This window comes from Setaria viridis, chromosome 9 (assembly GCF_005286985.2).
Source record: "Setaria viridis chromosome 9, Setaria_viridis_v4.0, whole genome shotgun sequence".
NCBI lineage: Eukaryota > Viridiplantae > Streptophyta > Magnoliopsida > Poales > Poaceae > Setaria > Setaria viridis.
In genome coordinates this window covers 15,506,599-15,526,889 of record NC_048271.2, presented here as the reverse complement: position 1 = coordinate 15,526,889, position 20,291 = coordinate 15,506,599, and the positions used below count along the sequence as shown (strand labels likewise).

Here is a 20,291-nt window from a genome sequence, read left to right as displayed (position 1 = left end):
TCTTGGCAACTCTCCCCCTTGCCCCTTCCTTCTCCACGGTGGGGCGCTCCAAGGCAGAGAGATGGAGTAGTCCTCCCTATCCTCTGGCGAGTCTTTTGGCACCGGGCGCACCTCCTTCAAGGACGTGCTTCTCGTAGGCATCCATCCGGCGGCGGCCTCGCAGGCTCCTGGTTCTCACCAGGCTGCCTTGGCCACGTCAGCGCAAGGAGCTTCGCGCGTGGTGCCGCGTATCATTCTACGTCATCACCCAAGAGAGAACATCGGAACAGCGTGTGGTCCTGATAAAGAAGGTTGGGAGGTGGCGGAGGGCCACCGTGCTCATCAGGCTCGTCGGAGATAGAAGCTTCGCCCCCCAAGGCCAGTTCCGGTTGACCTCAAAGGTCGCTGCTTCAATCGCTTCTTGCCGAGACATCGTGCGACGACGTGCAGCTCTGGGCCTCGCTGCTTCCATTGCCGGGTTCTGGGGCATCGTAGCTATGTTTGTCCTCATCGGCAGCCTGCCCAGGAGTTGGTTCCTCACCGTCCCCAGCGCGTCTGGCACCCTGTTTCTCGACCGACGCTGCCTTTAGCCCCTCTGGCTGCTATGGAAGATTGCGACATCATCTTGGATGGTTCCCATGGGCGAAAGAGGCGACGTAGACCATGGAGGAAGGGTGGACGTGGCGCCGATCAGCCGGCTGCCATCTCTGATGATGACACAAGTGTGGAGGAGGGAGATACTAGGGTCATCAGTGTGGTGCAATCAGCTGCTGCCGTGGTTCGTCCCTCAAAGCCCCGGCGTATTGGGGACCGTTCGGCTAGCATCTCTCAACGGGAGGATACTCTTGCCCGTGCGCTGGTCATCTTGGTGATCGACGGCTTGGTCGACTCAATTCCCACTACCATTGCTCATCGGTTTGAGATCAAGGAATCCTCGCTGATCCTCCAGCGTTTGGGACCTTCTAGGATCCTCTTGATCTTGCCGAGTATAGAGGCAATGGAGAGGGTCTTCAATGGTGGCCAACCAATCATCACATCGTCGCTCCACCTCCACGTCATGCGTTGGACGCGCTTAATGCAGTCCACAGCAGCGTTGTTGTCCTCTGCTGTCGAGGAGGGCATTCCTGCTCATGCATGGGAGCTCCCAATGGCAGAGTAGCTACTCAACGAATTCTGCTGGATCAGTGGAATCCATTCGGATACACACGATCAACGGGAAGTGTTCAAGGTGGCTGCCTGGTGTTCTGATCTGAATAAAATCCCGCCGGAGATGGAGTTGGAGATCATCAAACCACCATCAGTTGAGAAGGAGATTCATTCTGTGAAGCGCACCCTACTCTATCCTGTCAAGATCAAGGTGGCGTCGTTCATCCTGCCATCTTCATAAGGAAGTTCTCCCTCCCCCTCGCCTGAAGACGATGATCAGGGTGGCAATCGTCGGCAGCGGCGGCTTGGGTCTGATTCTTTGTCGGCGCTTGGAGTTTTTGCGGCAGCGAACTTGGGATCCCGTGTTCTAGTGCATGCGAGGCTGGGCCCACGTTTCAAAGATGGAAGCCACACGCCATCAATGGATGTTAAGACTGGTGCCTCGACTCCTGCCACGCGCGGTGACTCGGCACTGGCGGCTGCTCCCTCGACCTCCTCCACGCGTGTCAAAGTAAATCCCGCAGCGGCCTTGGTTCCACCCCCACGCATGGCCTTGGTTCCTGCATTAGGCCATAATGGGCTAGCAGTCCCCGCTTCTCCCAAAGAGCTCTCCCGGCTGCCACGATTTGAAGACACCCAGCCGCCGAGACTTGAAGACGCAGCCGCCTTGACTGCCGCACCGCGAGCCATTACTGCGAGGGTCAATAATGGGCCAGTGGCCTTCTCTTCCCCTGAAGATGTTCCGGGCATGGGGATTTCAAGTCCCAAGACTATGAAGAATGTTGTTCTGGAAGGCTCAGGGATCAAAACGCCCAGCCCCTTTATCCCTTCGGGATTGGTGCCTCTCCCTGGAGATGGCGGCGCCTGTGTGAAGGATGGATTGGTCACCGCTGGGCCTAGTGGGCTGCCATGCCATGAGGGACAGGTACTAAATGGAATGGCTGGATCAGTGCATGCTGAGGGGATTCAAGATCTGAGACTGCTCCGATCTGTTGAGGGATGTTCAGAGCAAGCAATGCAGCCTGGTGGGGTGGAGGCCAGCGCCTGGTCTCCCACGCTGGAACCATGTGGGCATCTGAAGAACTGTAGGAAGAACTGCAGGCTCCGGCATCATCATCAAGCAAAGCTAGAGACCCTACAGTGCTGGGACGGGACTCTACCCTACCAAGGGGCAAGGGTGCTACAGTGTCCTTTTCCGCTGGTGCAAAGCTATTCAAAGATCTACACTTGGCCCCGTCGTCCACCGGTGGCCGGCCCTAATGCTGAAAGTAATGACACCTCCCCGGTAGTACAGGAGAGGAATCCTCTGTCCCCATCGGTGAGTAAGAAAGCCACTTTCATGTCCAAGATCAGAAAGAGGACAACAAGAATCCTTCCCACCCCACGCGGCACCAGAACAAGGCAAATGGCCTGTACTCCTGCAGCTCCTCCGCATCGCAGCTGCCGTATTGCCGGAGTTGAGCTGTATGGGCCAGTTGTGATAGCACCAACAAGAACAAGGAAGAAGGTTATGCAGGCACTGAATATTATTGGTCAAAATGAGGGTATCGACCAACAGGCTCTAGATGAGTATGGCACGATTTTCACACAATCCTCTACTTTAGCTGCTACACATGTCCAAGCAATGGCAGCACTCTTCGGATGGGCAACACCGGATGAGGCCGAGTTAGAAGAGGGAAGGAGTGGGGGTGTGGAAATTTGATTCAGCCAAACCCTCCCTTCCTATCCAGGTCGTCCACCTTCTGTGTCATAATGAATCCTTCAACTATTTTGTGCTGGAACGTTAGGGGTCTTAATTCAAGAGCACGCCAATATTCTGTTCACACTTTGGTTAACAACTCAAGAGTAGACGTAGTCTGTATCCAAGAGACCAAGATGCAGGGGTCCTCCCAAGGAACTATTTTGTTTATGTTTGGTTCAGACTTTTCCTACTCGATTGAGCTACCATCTGTAGGTGCAAGTGGTGGTCTGTTGATTGCATGGCGTCATAGCCTTGGTCCTGCCACTACTACCAAGGAGGATAACCACATCATCTCTATTCAGTTCAGCCTGAGCAGCGGACTCTCTTGGTGGCTTACCTATGCATATGGACCTCAAGGGGATGATAATAAGGTTCTATTCCTGCAAGAATTGAGAAATATCATAGCAACCTTTCAGGGGCCATGGCTAGTCCTTGGGGATTTCAATCTTATAGTAAATGATGAGGATAAGAACAATGGCAATTTTAATCATGCAATGATGGGTAGATTCCATCATTTTATTAATGATTTGGGCTGCTAGATCTCCCTATACATGGTAGAAAGTTCACTTGGTCGAACCAACAAGAATCCCCTACACTTGTCAGGTTGGATAGAGTCTTGTACTCATCAGATTGGGAGGAGCTCTTCCCAAATTGTCTAGTGCATAGAGCCTCTTCTAATGGGTCGGATCACTGTCCTTTGTTGCTTGGGCTGAATGACACTAATCCAGGAAAAGCTCGGTTCCACTTTGAATCCTTTTGGACATCTCTGGATGGTTTCAAAGAAGCTGTTGAGGCTGCCTGATCTTCTGAACCTGCAACCTTCTGCCCTTTTGACACTCTAGCAAGGAAATTCAAAGCTACTATTAAGGTTTTACGAAGTTGGAGCCAAAAAAAGTCGGACATGTTAATTCCCAATTGGAGCTGGCAAGAGAAATCCTCCATCAGTTAGAAATTGCATAGGATGTCAGAACACTCTCTAATCTTGAAAGGTGGCTGTGCAATCAACTCAAAAGGTACTCCTTGGCCCTGTCTTGTTTACAACGGACTATTGCAAGAAGCCATTCCCGGATATCTTGGATCAAGGAGGGTGATGCCAATACAACCCTGTTTCATATGCATGCTAGGCACCACAAGAGATGTAATTTCATAAGTAAGCTTGTCTCTAAAGATGGAAGTTTTGTCACAAACCATGAGGGAAAGGAGGAAATTGTTTGGGATTTTTATCGTGCTTTACTGGGAGAGAGTACTGATAGGGAGGTCACCATCAATTTAGATGAGTTGGATATCCCTATCTTTGACCTATCTGAGTTGGAGGCCCCCTTCTCGGAAGAGGAGGTATGGAAGACCATCAACAAGCTGCCATCAGACAAAGCCCCAGGACCGAATGGGTTTACAAGAAAGTTCTATAAGGTATGCTGGTCGATAATCAAAGTGGATATCATGGCAGCTGTCTTTGCTATTTGGAGCAGAAAGTTGGGGAATTTTGAGGTGCTGAATTCAACCTTTATTACCTTATTACCAAAAAAAGGATGATGCTACAAATATCACGGATTTTAGACCAATAAGCTTGGTCCATTACTTTGCTAAACTCATCACAAAAATGCTGGCCAACAAATTGGCAGGGCGACTGAATCATATGGTCACTCCTAATCAAAGCACATTTATAAAAGGGCGCTTCATACAAGAGAATTTCATGTTGGTATAGCAAACTACTCGGTTTCTTCACCAACAGAAACAAGCCCATATATTGCTGAAATTGGATATTACAAAGGCATTTGATTCGGTGTCATGGCCCTTTTTAATTGAAGTCAAGCAAAAGTTGGGCTTTTAACCTATATGGTGTGATATTTTAAGTGGTCTCCTTGCTTCTTCATCCACTAGGGTACTTCTTAATGGCTCCCTTAGGGACAACATCTCACATCGACGGGGGCTCTGGCAGGGTGATCCTCTGTCTCCGATGCCCTTCATTCTTGTGATGGATGTCCTCTGCTATATGGTGAAAAAGGCTTCGGAGGAAGATTTATTGCAGCCACTTGCTAGACGAGCTTTACATCACCGTATTTCCTTATATGTGGATGATGTGGTGATTTTTCTCAATCCTTCTGCCACGGTTATTGGAGTCACTTTGGATATTTTACGGCTGTTTGGAGAAACTTCTAGTTTACAAACAAATATCCAAAAAAGTAGTGTCTTACCCATCCAATGCTTAGAGGAAGATAAGAAGATAATTAATGAACATCTCCCCTATCAGAGATTGGAATTTCCTTGCAAATATCTTGGAGTGCCTCTTTCCTTATGCAAGCTTCCAAGATCACACATACAGCCGATTATTGATAGAATTGCACATCAGCTACCAGGGTGGAAGGTTGAATTGCTTACTAAAGCTGGGAGGAAAATCCTTGTATAGTCTGTCTTCACCTCAATGCTTATTTATTTGGTAATGGCAATGGATCTCCCACCTTGGGCTCTTAAAGCAATTGATAAGATTAGGAGAGCTTCTCTTTGGAAAGGAAGGAAAGAGATAAATGGAGACCACTACCTAGTTGCTTGGCCTAAAGTCACGTGACCTCCAAAATTGGATAGCCTGGGCATCTCTCATTGACATAATCTGGGATGGGCCCTCAGGATGAGATGGCTCTGGCTGCAAAAAACGGAACCAGAAAAACCATGGGCCATGTTCCCCATCCAAGTTCATCCTTTTGTCAAGGTCTTGTTCTTGGTGGCTGTTGCTTCAGTAGTAGGGAATGGAAAAAACACCCTATTCTGGTCTGATAGATAGCTGCATGGTTAGAGGCTAGATCACTTGGTACCTCATCTCTATGGAGCAATATCCAACAGAGCCAAGAAAAGAACAGTTTATGAGGCCCTATCTAACAGGCAGTGGGTTTCAGATATAAGGGGAGCACTTTCAGTTGCTGTTCTTTCTGAGTATCTTCAGCTATGGGATCTCTTCGCAGAGGTTCTTTTGCAACCAAAAGTTGCGGACCTTCACTTATGGAAATTCTCAACAACTGGGTAGTACTTAGCGAAGTCTGCATGTGACACTTTGTTTATTGGGTCTACTCATTTTGGATCCTGTGATAGGATTTGGAAAAGTTAGGCCCCGAGCAAGTGCAAATTCTTCTTGTGGTTGGCTGCACACAACAGATGTTGGACAACGGATCGTCTATCCAGATGGGGTCTCCCACATCCTGATTAGTGTCCCCTTTGCGACCAAGAGGATGAAACAATAAATCACTTGCTTGTCTCATGTGTCTTTACTCGGCAAGTCTAGTTCAGGCTGCTTCAAATGGTGGGCTTGCAAATTCTTGCCCCACAAGAGGATGAAGCTTCTTTTGATGACCGGTAGGAAAAGGCGAGTGAGAGAGTTTCAGATTAGATTAGAAAATGGCTAAATTCTATCATCAGTCTAGGGGCATGGACTGTTTGGAACCATCATAACTGGTGTGTGTTTGATGGTCTTCGCCCTGACTTGAATGGAGTCCACAAAGTCATAAGAATAGGGCTGTGTCTTGGGGTCATAGCAGGGGCTAGAGGAATTTCCTTTCTCCTCGCCCTAGTGCCCTTACAAGAGGAACCTGGGTCCTAGGTCTAGTTTAGGTCTTGTGTTGTTGGAAGGTATAGTTCCTATTTTTGCTTGGGGCTTTCTGCACAGGTTTGCCCATTTTCATATGCTGTAACTTTGGAATTTTCTTTAAACCCTCCTCTTCTTAATATATTGATACGCAGCTCTCCTGCGTGTTCAATAAAAAAAATTACTACAATTTTGTATTAATCTTATGTTATTCGTAGCTTAAGATAATGTCAGAGAGCAGCTGCTCTACGACTGGTGTGACTAAATTTACTCCATGTTCTTAGATATATAAAACTGACATACTATTGAGCTTTTAACAACCAACAAATATTTATTTAATAAATTAGTTAAATAAAGTAAAATAGTACTTTTACATCTATCATCAAAAGTACTTCAAATTTAACTTTATATTTATCTGATTATATAATTATTTGTAGAAAAAGCTAATAGTCAAACGAATGAAAAAATAATATTGGTGGACATGTGATGTTTTAGGACTAGCCATGCCACTGGTTAAATCTTAAATCCCTCATATGCCACTGTCGACTATGGTGGGTCCCACATCTCATAAACACATCGATGGTATATAAGGGATTGTAAATTTTTTTTGGCAAATAAGGAAATTACCCTACATATTATGACACCTGCTTGGATCATGGATTGTGCCTTCGTAATTCATCAGTAACGTTGTTGCTTGTTTTCACCCTGGGGATGGACTTAACTTCGTTGGAAGTATTAAAAATCGTTTCTCTTCTTTGAGTTTTTGAGTTAGCACATGGAAGATCGCTTTGTTGCTTTTCTCTACTGATGAGCGCTTTGGTGACCGTTTGGGTGTTGGAAAACTTCAGAAGTGGTAAAAATGCCGAGAAAGAGGAAGGGGGAGGATAAGTTAGCTCGCCCATGACTCGGACTCACGACCACCGCCTCGCGTCTTGATTGGAGGCGCAACCAACTTGTGGTTGCGGCCCCAAATCGCCCAGCGTCACAATAAAAGGGGGGCCCGGCTAGTTTTGAGCTAACTAACACACGTCAAAATCCACGCACACCCCCTAACACTGCCACCCTGATCTCTGGTGGCGCTGGAGCCATCTGAAGGCCGTTGCCGTCCTACTGTTGCCGTGTCTGGCCAAACGAGATGGAGGCCAGAGGGTCGACGCGGTCTCCTACGAGCTAGTACAACTACGACGTTTGCATCTCCAACTTCGTCCCCGACTCTCATGGCTGGCTGGGTCATCGCATAACATTGCTTCTAGTTTTCTACATTGGATGCATGCAGGTGCGTGTCCCTGTCCCTATGACATTACTAGGATTTAACGAAAATACCTTAATAAATGTATTTTGACCAGTAGTTTCACTCAAAATATCATTAATGGCTACATAATCAAGGTTATATTAAAAGATTTGTGCAATAAGAATGGACACAAATTGTATGGTTTGTAGATATAATTTAATTAATTCTTAGCGAAAGTTTATGAGATCCATCATTTTTCGAATCTTAATAACACGACTGTAAAAAGAAATTGAGAGAGTATCGAAAATTTTCGAATAACCCACCCTAGCTTAATTAATTGTATGTGTTTATGGTAATCTATCGTGACGCCATTGTATTGTATCAAAGCACGCAATGCACACTCTACACTCTAGTTACTTCGTATGGATCAACATGTATAACCTTATGTTTCATGCTTCTTTTTAGGGCTATGTTTCATGCTTTTTGTTTGCACAGGTGGCATGATCAAGCTTCGGAATCGAACACAAATGGCATTAATCAATCAATCATCACGATAACATGACTGGCCCGCCAAGCGAAAGCATATTCGCGTTCATTTCGCAGGCACGTGCCGTCTGACAATATGGGTCCACATGCCAGCCGCCCAGGAGCGCGAATCCGTTCGTGCCTCTGGTCCCTCCCCTCCGCCTCGCCAACGGTAACGGCGGCTGCCTCCTCCCCAGAACGCAGAACATTCCCCCCACGCCGCGCCCCGCGGCCGCGCCAACGAATAAACACCACCGCGGCGCCACCCACACCCACCGCCTCACGCACTTCGCCTTCTCGTACTTCTCCCCCACCTCAGCTCCGATCCTCTCCCTTCCGCCGCGTCTCTCACCTCCCAGCCCCCGCACCGAACACTACCGCCCCACGCACCGCTCAATTCCATGGCGGCGGCCGCGGCCATGTCCGAGGACGCCGACCCGCCGCCGCCACCACCTCCGCCGGCGCAGCTCCCGCCTCCTCGCCGCCCGCACAAGCTGCTCCAGCCGCGGGGGTACTGACCGACCGCTCTGATCTCGCGCTACGGGGCCGAACGTATGGCCCGTGGCGGCGCCTGATGAGCTGAGCTTGAGCTGATGCGGGATCGCTCGCGCGCGTGCAGGTACCAGGTGGAGGTGTTCGCGGCGGCGCTGCGCGGGAACACCATCGCGGTGCTCGACACCGGCTCCGGGAAGACCATGGTCGCCGTCATGCTGGCGCGGGAGCACGCCCGCCGCGCGCGCGCTGGCGAGGCGGCCCCGCGCCGGATCGTGGCATTCCTCGCGCCCACCGTGCACCTCGTCCACCAGGTGCGCGTCTGGTGGTCTGTTTGTCTTCTCCAAGCGGGAATGTGGGTGGTGGAGGCTGTGTTTTTTGATCGGGAGGCGGTTGTGTGTGCTTTGTGCTGTAGCAATTCGAGGTGATTCGGGAGTACACGGACCTCGACGCGGTGGAGTGCCATGGGGCATCGGGGGTCGGTGACTGGAACGCTCGTCAGTGGAAGGAGGCAATCGGGACTAAGGAGGTAAGCGCCAGGGTTCACTGAAGCCCTTGCTATGTATGAGTTGAGCAATTGTATGCACTGTGAGATTTATGGACTGCAGTGTATGACTGCCTGCCAAGTGCAGAAGTGCTTGATGAACGGTTTGGGACCAACAATCGTCCCGGCGTGTTGATGGCAATGTTTTTTTTTTTTTTTTTTTTTTTTTTTTTGTCGAGAGTGGTGGTTCTTAATCGAGTGACCGAGGTTATTATTCACATATGTCAGAGTTGCTGACAAAATAATTCTTGAACTTTGATAAAAACACATATTGGTTTTGCTGCCACAACCCTACAAGGATACTCGACTTACATTCACGAGATCTTGCAACCCTGTAAATGTGCCACTGTGATCAACTTAATTATCTGATGTTTTATGGCTTTCTAGTGCTGTTTCTTCTCTAGGATGTTATAATCATTTACAAGATCTTTCAATTATCATTTCGAAATTAAAAGTCCCATACTTTGCTTATCTACTATCTGCGATTTGAAATATGTGTTTGCCTTGAGTAATGGATCTTTTCCTTTTTGTCTCTCAGATAGTTGTTATGACGCCACAGATATTGTTGGACGCTCTGAGGCATGCTTTTCTAACTATGAGTGTGATGAGCTTGCTAATATTTGATGAATGTCATCGTGCTTGTGGAAACCATCCCTACTCACGAATAATGAAGGTAATGGCCTAATGGGATTGAAGATCTTTTCTTCGATTTTGAGTTTGACAATATCGATAGATAAGCTTTGCCCTAGACCCTCTTGCATTTTTTAGGCTAGATGGATTGCTTAGGATCACATTTCTAAATAAGTTTCATGCAAATTTTTCTAATGTTTTACAACCTACTTGAGTTTAAAGGAGTTTTACGTTGATTCTGATTGGAGGCCAACTATATTTGGAATGACGGCATCTCCAGTTGCTACAAAAGGTAGGAGTTCTGTACATGACAATCATGTGTACTCTCTCTTTTTGTCTCATTGTCAAAACTATGCTTTGTGTCATGTTTTTAGACTGTAATTACTTTCATTTCTTTGTGTCATGTTCCAGAAAAAACTCTTTTGATGAATTCTATGATACACCAATACTCCATTTTGGTGCGATATCAGTGCCAAGACCTTTTCTGACACCGACACATGTTGTTGAAGTGCGATGCTTCACTTTTTTTATGATTTTGTGCATCGGACTTAACTCTTCTGTGCACTTGAATTTCGTTGTTAATAATTATTTTTAATGCTGCTCTTCATCCTACTGGAAGCTCACACGATCAATTTACTGAAGTTATCTTCTGATCTATGACTGTTTAATTAGGCGTATATTTTCCAACTAATTGTGGTAGGTGCACATTTTGGGGATCCTTGACTATTGTTTGGGTAGGTCATGCAATGTGTGGCATGGCAACCCCTGCTAGGGCGTACTGTCATCTCGGATGGCAATTCTTCCATAAAACGTGACATGCTATTCTAATTTGCGTTTGTATTTTACATAACCTTTTATTTATTGAAGCCTTATATTTTTGTCAGGAGCTTCTACTATAGGAGATTGTGAAGCACAGATTGCTCAACTTGAACTGATATTGGATGCCAAGGTTCTTTCTCCTTGCAGCCAAAACTTCTGTAGTTTTGAAATTTATTGAGTTCTTTTAGGAAAGCCAAGTTTGCAGCAAATTGATGTCAATATCTTACATGCTATCCCAGGTATATATTGTTGAAGATAGGAATGAACTTGAGAGATTTTCACCTGGTGCAACAATTGTTAATAAATACTATGATCCTTACTTGTTTGATTTGGATGATCTGGAATCAAAGTTACAGACACTGTTTGAGGAGGTGATTTAACTAAACAATTATATTTCTTCTGATGTGCTAGAAAATTATGTTGTTCGAGTAGTCATAACCTAGAATACCTAATATATTATTTTAAGTTTGCACTTATGTATATTTTTACTTATCTAAACATGGTACTTTTGGGCAGCTTGATGGTTTGTTGGTTAGTCTACAAGAATCAGCCCCTAATAAATTTGAAGACACTGATAGTATCTTGGAGATGTCAAGAAAGAGCTTGTCCAGGTACCATGGGAAGATATTGTATGGACTGAATACTCTTGGTCCAATTGTTACCTTGGAGGTAATATTTTACTTAAGGGTTGAGCGTGTGTATCTTTCTTTTTCTGAAGGGTTGTGATGCGCTAATGGCCATTATGCTGCATCCTATTTGTTGACTAGTAGCCACACAAATTCCTTTCATCCTGTGACCCAAGTGATTCGGACCTTCCAACACGTTAACTGTCGCTATTGACTCTTGCCCAGTCAGGGAATTTACTGGATTAAAAAACAAATGGGAGGTGTGATGTAATAGGTCGTCTTTGTTGTAGGAAATACCATTAAGATACCATACCTTTTCTCCTGTTTCACAAAAAAGAAAAAATGGCTCCACTCAGCAGATACATTTCGCTATGTGCCCCCCTTTATGAAAATTTGCTGATTCTTTCCCTGCCAGGTGCCAGTCTTAATTGTGTAGCACTTGCACTGCTCACAATACCATCTTTTTTATTAGAAAATATGTGGTCCCAATCCTATGTTCACAAGTATTCTCTCATTCTGTTCTTTTCTACTAGAAAATACATACATGTATTTATCTTGCAATCTTATTAACCATACCAACTATTTGTACAATTTGAAATACTTATATGCTAACTCTTTGTTGTTGTTTTTTCCTTACAGGTGGTGAAAATATATAATGAAAGCATCAATGCAGTTGGTGATTCTGAAGATTGCCTCTTTTCTAAAGCTAGCCAGAACTTACAGGTGTCCTATTTTAAAGAAGCTTTATTTTTGATAGAGGAAATTCTGCCACAGGGTATGATGTGCTCTTTACTTGTTATCTTCAGTTTCTTATTTCTGATGATAACAGCATAGGTATATCTCAAATGTATGTTTAATATCTTACTGTTTCCACTACATATCCTACATTGAAAACTTTACAATATCTTCCCTATTTATTAATGATAAAGTAATAATACAGTTTACAAGAGCAAGCGGGAATTTATTTGTTTCCATGTGTTTAGTTGATATCTTTAATTTGTCATGTTAATAAAAAATAAAATAAAAATAAAAGCATGCTTTTATTCAGCTTTTCTGTTTCTTGCATGCTTGATTCTCTAAAGAATCGTGCCACAGAAATTTCAGCACTCCCTACTGTGTCCATCTGTAGATTCCTAGAGTAAATCCAGTGCGACTGTGTGCATGGTGTGTGTCTGTGTGCATTCTTGGGTTTAAGCATTGCCCTTAGGGCACTGTACTGGACTGGTTATTTCTTATCTCTCTCAAAAAACTTGACCACTGGGGAGACTCCCTCCGGGCTTTGTTGGTGCCATGCTTCGCACACGTTCAGGATGGGTTAATTTCAATGACTTCTGGAGTTCAATGCTCTAACCAGTCCACTGTGAGAAGCTTGGGTACTTATCTCTCTCTAATACAAAGAGGCGCAGCTCTGCTGAATGTTTGATAAAAAGAATTTCATCGGGAAGTTGTTAATCTGCATGTTCCCGGGTTCATCCTTTTTAGGATTTTATTTTACTGAACTCTCACTATACTATCGCCAGCTAGGAAACTGCACTTTATGCATTGATATGCTTTCTAATTCTTATGGCATCTCCTATAAAAGGTTATGAGGAACTGATGAAATCAGAATCTGGTTCTGCGGAACTAACTAGGAGGGGATATATTTCTTCTAAAGTGGAGACACTGATCAACATTTTCAAATCATTTGGGTAACACCTTACACTACTCAAGATGTTTATTTTTTGCCTATTTTTTATTGTTAATACAAAGATACATTTATGTGTGTTTTCTCCACAGCTCATCAGAGGAAGTCCTTTGCCTGATTTTTGTAGAAAGAATTATGACAGCCAAAGCTGTTGAAAGGTTTATGAGAGGAATTGAGAACTTCTCTCGCTTTTCAATTTCTTACTTAACTGGAGGGAGTACATCAAAAGATGCTTTGAGCCCAGCAGTACAGAGATTTACTTTGGATTTGTTCCGAGCTGGGAAAGTATGATGTGTTACTTGTCAAATTTGATTTAAAAAGGGTTTCAACTGATATGCTAACTTTAATGTCAATATCTAGGTGAATTTGCTTTTCACAACAGATGTTACTGAAGAGGGCATTGATGTACCTAACTGTTCTTGTGTGATACGCTTCGACCTTCCCAGAACTGTTTGTAGCTATGTCCAGTCTCGTGGGCGTGCCAGAAGAAGCAGTTCGAGTTATGTTCTTATGATTGAGAGGTACAAAGATTGCCAGACTTAATCGATTGCATTTTGATATGATTTAAAAAAAAAGTGATATAGGTTATTTATCTTTAAAAAGTTTTTCATAGTCACTGATATTTACTTCAATCCTAAGTTACACCCATGCATAAATCTCTCTTCTTTTGATGCTTTGTCTGGAACTTTCAGGGGAAACTTGGTGCAGCAACAACACATATTTCGTATAATACGAACTGAATACTATGTTAAAAACTTCGCACTGCATAAATCGCCCAATACTCCATCCCACGATTTGCCTCTCGAAGAGAAGTACATATACCACGTTGACTCAACAGGAGCGACTATCACCGCAGACTGCTGTGTCAATCTAATTCATAAATATTGTGAGAAGCTTCCAAAAGATAGGTATTACTTACACTTCTCTGTAACTATTTATAACCTATCTCCTTGTGCCTCAAGAAAGTTTCGTTTTCATCTAGTTGCATGCTTAGAATCTCAATTGGTTTTGTTGCTGTTATGGGTTGCATTTGCATGCGGGCTGAAAAGTTTATCAGACTTAAATGTCAGAAATAATACAACAACTATACATCCTACCCCATGATTTTCCTGTATTTTCGTCGCATAAAAAATGGTTGTTCACTATAGCACTCTTATGCAGGTATTACATGCCAAAGCCTTCCTTTGATGTGGGTCTCAAAGATGGGTCTTATCAATGTACCCTGACAATGCCTCCCAATGCTGCATTTCGAAGTATAGTTGGTCCTCAAAGCAGTACATGTAATTTAGCTAAGCAGCTTGTATGCCTTGAGGCATGCAAGAAATTGCACCAGCTGGGAGAACTCAATGATCATCTGGTACCCTTGACTGAAGAACCTACTGATATTGATACAACTGTAACTGATGGAAAATGTCTTTCTGGACCAGGTATGGTCTAATGTCTTGCAAGTCTTTCACTCTTGCTTCCATCAAGATTTCAAGGATAGGAACGTATATTTGTCTATTTTGCTATGATTCAGCACTAACAGAATACTGTGTACGATGATTATGACTTGGAATGGGCCTAAAATTTTGCATAGCAAGATAAAACTTGATGATGAACCTGTGCTGGTAGAATGTGTTTGATGTGTTACATGTTGCATCATAATTACTTGTGCAGGATATCTCTTCATATATAGTGTTATATGTTTGGACTTGTTTATTAAAGAAAAAGTCTCCAGGCCATTGAGCTCAGTAGGTACTCTCTCTTGTTTGTTACTTTTAGCCATATGCAGCATACTTTAGTCTGCAAAAATGAAGTTGACAGTAGCATTCCTGTACAACAGCTATGAGCGCTTCTTTTGAAGAAAATTCTGTATCTTTTAATTACCCTTTCACCATTTTGGCAGGAACAACTAAACGAAAGGAGCTTCATGGAACTATAAATGTTCATGGTCTATCTGGAAATTGGATCCATGGAAGTGAAACTGCCACTCTGAATACTTATAGATTTGATTTTGTTTGTGATCAAGAAGGTGAAATCTATGCTGGGTTCGTTCTCTTAATGGAATCAGTACTTGATGATGATGTGGCAAATTCAAAAATAGATCTCTTCCTTATACCTAATAAAATGGTCTACACCACTGTAACTCCTTGTGGAAAAATTCAACTGAACAAAGAGCAGGTTGTTGACAACACTAGTTGTATCATTTTTGTTAGAGTTCTGTAAACTTTACCCATGGCTTACTTTTCCTTGTTTTCTTCAGCTGCATAAAGGAAAATTATTCCAAGAATTCTTCTTCAACGGTATATTTGGTAGATTGTTTCATGGTTCCCGAACGAGTGAACTGCAAAGGGAATTTATTTTCAGAAAAGGCCATGAAATACAATGGAGCTCAGACAACATGTACTTACTTTTGCCTTTGAAGCATTCTTCCTATATACAGCGTGATCTAAACATACCGTGGGAAGCTGTTGAATCTTGCTCTGATGCAGTGGAGCAGTTGAGAAATTTGTATATGGAAGACGGAAATCTCAGTTATGAAAAGTTAAGTCCAAACAAAAGAAACGAGGGAGAAGAAATCATTCATCTGGCCAACAGATCTCTTCATTTTTCCAGGGTCAAAGATTCAGTTGTGTTATCTCTTCACACTGGGAGGATCTATTCTGTTCTTGACTTGATTTTAGACACAACTGCAGATGATTCATTCGATGAGATGTATAATGGGAAAGCTTCACCATTTGCTTCATTCGTGGATTACTACCATCAAAAGTAGGTGTTTGTTTTTACATGTCTCAGTTTCAAGAATGATCCACGAATTTCTTAGTTATCTGTTTACGTCTGTGTAGGTATGGTATTGTTATTCAACACCCAGGACAACCTTTGTTGCTGTTAAAGCAAAGCCACAATGCACACAATCTACTTTTTTCAAAATTGAAGTACACAGGTACTGCAACCTTAATGTAGTAACATTATTTCCTTCTCTGTTGTAACAAACTTTAAGTCTTTGAGATAACTGCGTTACTTTTGGCTCTGGTGTTACATGACATTCCACTTGACTTATGGCAGATGGTTCAACTGGCAATCCTCTGCTCTTGGAGAAAGAGCAAATTCATGCCCGAGTGCCACCTGAACTACTCATCCACATTGATGTCACAACTGATATTCTCAAATCATTTTATTTACTCCCTTCTGTAATGCATCGGCTTCAGTCTTTAATGCTAGCCAGTCAGCTTCGCAGCGACATTGGTTGCGCTCAACACATACCGAGTAGTCTGGTTTGTTCTTCTCTCATGATATTACATATCGTTTTATTTTGTGAAGATAGTAATGCACCTCAGGAATCTGATTTCTAGTCATGTCAGATATTGGAGGCTATTACAACTTTAAGGTGCTGCGAGACATTTTCTCTTGAGCGGCTGGAGTTATTAGGAGACTCAGTACTGAAATATGTAATAGGATGTGACCTGTTCCTAAGGTATCCAATGAAACATGAAGGTCATCTCTCCGATATGAGATCAACAGCCATATGCAATGCAACACTTCATAAACATGGAATATGGCGATCCTTGCAGGTAGATGCTTTCAAGCCTAAAGTCCATTTGTATGGTCTCAATTTGCAGAAGTTTATAATTGATTCTGTCAATATTCTTTACATCATAATTCAACCATTTCTGTTTGAGAATGACACCAATAAATTCCTTGTCATCATGTAACAAAAGTTGATATTTCCCAGAACCTTAGTCCAAATGGAATAAATATGCATGAAAGTATTCATGCTATCATGACAGCAGGAGTCCAGTTACATTGTTTTTTCTTTGAAAGAGAGTCATCTTTCTTTTATAGAAAGCATATAAAGTGTGCTACCCTCCTGAAGTTTCCTAAAGTTATACGAGGGGGCTGGTGTCATCTGATTGATTTCTTTGAAACCTTTCCTTTTTATTAGGTTTTAATTTTTTAATGCCTATCTATTTCATGCTTTCAGGGTTATGTACGTGATAGTGCATTCGACCCACGTCGTTGGGTTGCCCCTGGACAGATATCATTGCGCCCTTGTCCTTGTACCTGCGGAGTCGATACTGCATTTGTTCCTTTTAGTGGAAGATATATCAGAGACGATCCATCTTTTGTTGTGGGAAAACCTTGTGACAGAGGTCACAGATGGATGTGCTCGAAAACAGTATCTGATTGTGTTGAAGCACTAGTTGGAGCATATTATGTTGGTGGTGGCATCGCTGCTGCACTTTGGGTTATGCAGTGGTTTGGTATTGATATCAGATGTGATATGAAACTAGTGCAGGAAGTGAAATCTAATGCATCTCGTCTGTGCTATTTATCAAAATTGAAAGATATCGAGGAACTGGAAGCAAAACTGAAGTACAACTTCTCGGTTAAGAGCCTTCTGCTTGAAGCCATAACACATCCATCTCTGCAGGAATTGGGGGTCGACTATTGTTACCAGGTTAGTGAAACAGAGTAGTTCTTCTCATAGGTGTAGCAGTGCTGGACTTTTAGTACATTAGATTATTGAATTCAAATCACAAATTGCTTGAAAATAAGATGCCTATCTTAATATTTTTGCTTTGAATCAGCGGCTGGAATTTCTTGGTGATTCTGTACTGGATCTACTAATCACACGGCATCTATATGCTTCCCACACTGATGTTGATCCTGGAGAATTAACAGACTTACGTTCTGCTTTGGTCAGTAATGAGAATTTTGCACAAGCAGTTGTCAGAAACAACATGCATAATCATCTACAGCATGGATCTGGAATACTTTTGGAGCAAGTAACAGAGTATGTCAGATTTAATTTGGAGTGCAACCAGAAAGAGAATGAATTCCTTCAACAAGCTATATGCAAAGTACCCAAGGTTAGAAACTTAGTTATACTTACGTTCATGGTTTAACAACCTAGTTTTCAATGTTGTATTTTTATCTCTTTGAGTGAATGATGTGTAGCTCTCCAGCATGTTCTTGATAAAATTATGAGTTTCCATTGTTTCCATGATGTCTATTTCTCTTTACTCCGCAATGTGGAGCTTTCCTAAGCTGACAGTATCCACACAAGTTAGCAAGCTAATTTTATTTTTCTTGTACAGGTTCTTGGAGACATCATGGAAAGTATTACTGGTGCAATCTTTATAGATGTAAATTTTAATGTTGATCTGGTTTGGAAGATTGTTGAACCGTTGCTTTCTCCAATGATTACCCCTGATAAGCTTGCATTGCCACCTTATCGTGAGTTGCTGGAGTTATGTAGCCACCTTGGTTGCTTCATAAATTCAAAATGTACCAGTAAAGCAGAAGAATTAATTATAGAGATGACGGTGCAGTTAAAAGATGAACTTCTGATAGCACAAGGGCATGACAGAAATAGGAAGAGTGCAAATGCAAAGGCAGCAGCCCGAATTTTGGTTGACCTGAAGGTACGTTTTCTCAAACAGGCACAAAAATAGTGAGAAACTGTCTAGTTCAAGGGTTGGGGCATATCCCTCGTGATGCTAATGGGTATCCCAACGACACACCTTGGGTGTAAATTTCTGGCCTATGGCAATGTGAATATTCATCTCTTGCTCACTCTTCCTTGGGTGTGCAAGTGTTTTGCTGCTTTGGCAACAGAGCTTTTGTTTCGTTGGCTATTTATTCTACCATGCTGGATACTGATTTTTGTATCTTTTAAGCAGAAAAGGGGTCTTTCACTTAAACAATGTTTATCTAAGGCTAAGCAATTGGACACTGTCTCCTCAGAACTGCAATCTCAATTGACAAGTGTAAGCTTCTAGAGAGTTCTCCACAAAATGGCACTTCAAATTATTCAATTTAATTATGACTTTCTGAGTAATGAACATTATTGCATCTCTGCAGTTGGAATTCCGACATGATTTTCCGGATGTGAACGGAAATCTTAGCCTAGAAGGTCTTTCCTCAGTGGGAACAACAGGTGTGTCCTGTTTTGGTTGTTATATGGTACTCTATGGCTTGCTGTCTGAAACTGGGAAATACTAGAAATTAAATTTGTTTACCTAGTTCTAGCTTCTGCAAAATACTTAATGTACTCAGATACCATGCCCTTTCATATGCTCCCAGTTGTTCTTCCTCTCAAAATGGATAAAGGTGGACCTCGGACTGCACTTTTTAGGCTATGCAAGATTTTGCAGTGGCCAATGCCGAAATTTGAATTTGTGGAACAAAGGTTTAGGTATGTATACTAAAATTCCAACATATTACTCTATACTAAAGAACATGAACCTTGGTAATGCTTATTCATTTGGTCTTCTGTAAATTTTATGCTTTTTCCTTTTTTCTTCTTTGTGTTTTCCTTTTAAGCATCACAGTTACATGACTACCAGCAGAAAATAGCAGGCTTCTAATACGATATCAGATGGTATAGCTGGTTTAGTGCTTTTCAGATGGTATAGCTGGTTTAGTGCTTGCTTATACATGATAGAGGAGCTTTTATTCATGAAGCAATATAAAATCATCTGAGCATCAGCTTTTGTATGCTATATCAATGAATTAAGTAGTATTGAGGGTATTTTCAAGATATTTATTTTATTTTTTCTGGAACAGGACTCCTATTGTTCTGGATGGGGTTACAACTACAAACTTCAATAGCTTTGTTTCAACCATCACCTTGCACATACCTGATGTGACAGTCATTACACTTCAAGGTGATCAACGAACTGACAAGAAGAGTTCACAGGATTCAGCGTCGTTGATAATGCTTGAGAAACTCCAACAACTCAAGGTCTGCATGTGCAAGATGTAGCAAAGCGGCATGCATGGATCATTATGCCAGTTCCAAAAATCGAATGCTGCTCGCTACTTGCTCTGCTGTTTTAAACGTGTCGTCCGTCCATCCCGAAAAAATTGAACGCTGCTCGGTGCTTGCTCTGCCGTCTATCGGAATACATATATATGTTGAAGTTCAAATGTAATAATGTTACAACATAAATTTATATATTATAGTTTGCATCAACATCTGTGCTAAGTTGAATCAAATTTGCATGATTGGTAAAATTTCGTAAGTACAATCGCTGGAAGATTTCCACGCCCACAGGAGCCTCTCACATATTTCTGCCTGTTGCGTTGAGCCACGTGTTCCATGAGATCGGCCTTCTTTTCCCCTTTGTCTAGGGAGCTGTTTCCGCTTATGCTGTTTGGCAAAGCCTTCGGCACGAGCCAGTTTTGGAGCGCTACCGAAGCGGTCCTACGTCTGCCGCGGTGCTGCCACCTCCGCTGTCGTTCGTCAGCCAACAGCCCTGTTTGTATACGCTTCTCCTAGTCACGTTTGGATTATAATCTAAGCGAAGATTTT

At 42.9% G+C, this 20,291-nt stretch overlaps 1 protein-coding gene across 1 annotated transcript; it reads left to right on the top strand.

The window, feature by feature from the left end:
* The first annotated feature begins 8,246 nt into the window (after positions 1-8,246).
* LOC117836770 (endoribonuclease Dicer homolog 3b) lies at positions 8,247-19,952 on the top strand. The gene is made up of 26 exons (XM_072291180.1): positions 8,247-8,707; positions 8,816-9,002; positions 9,104-9,217; positions 9,771-9,905; positions 10,085-10,154; positions 10,747-10,811; positions 10,921-11,052; positions 11,198-11,350; positions 11,947-12,082; positions 12,890-12,995; positions 13,084-13,276; positions 13,352-13,512; positions 13,684-13,899; positions 14,153-14,418; positions 14,880-15,154; positions 15,237-15,742; positions 15,820-15,917; positions 16,040-16,248; positions 16,336-16,545; positions 16,956-17,432; positions 17,563-17,844; positions 18,073-18,399; positions 18,658-18,744; positions 18,839-18,914; positions 19,061-19,172; positions 19,544-19,952. The coding sequence occupies exons 1-26, from the start codon at positions 8,598-8,600 to the stop codon at positions 19,740-19,742; spliced, it is 4,902 nt and encodes a 1,633-aa protein (XP_072147281.1). The 5' UTR covers positions 8,247-8,597; the 3' UTR covers positions 19,743-19,952.
* The last annotated feature ends 339 nt before the right edge of the window (positions 19,953-20,291 follow it).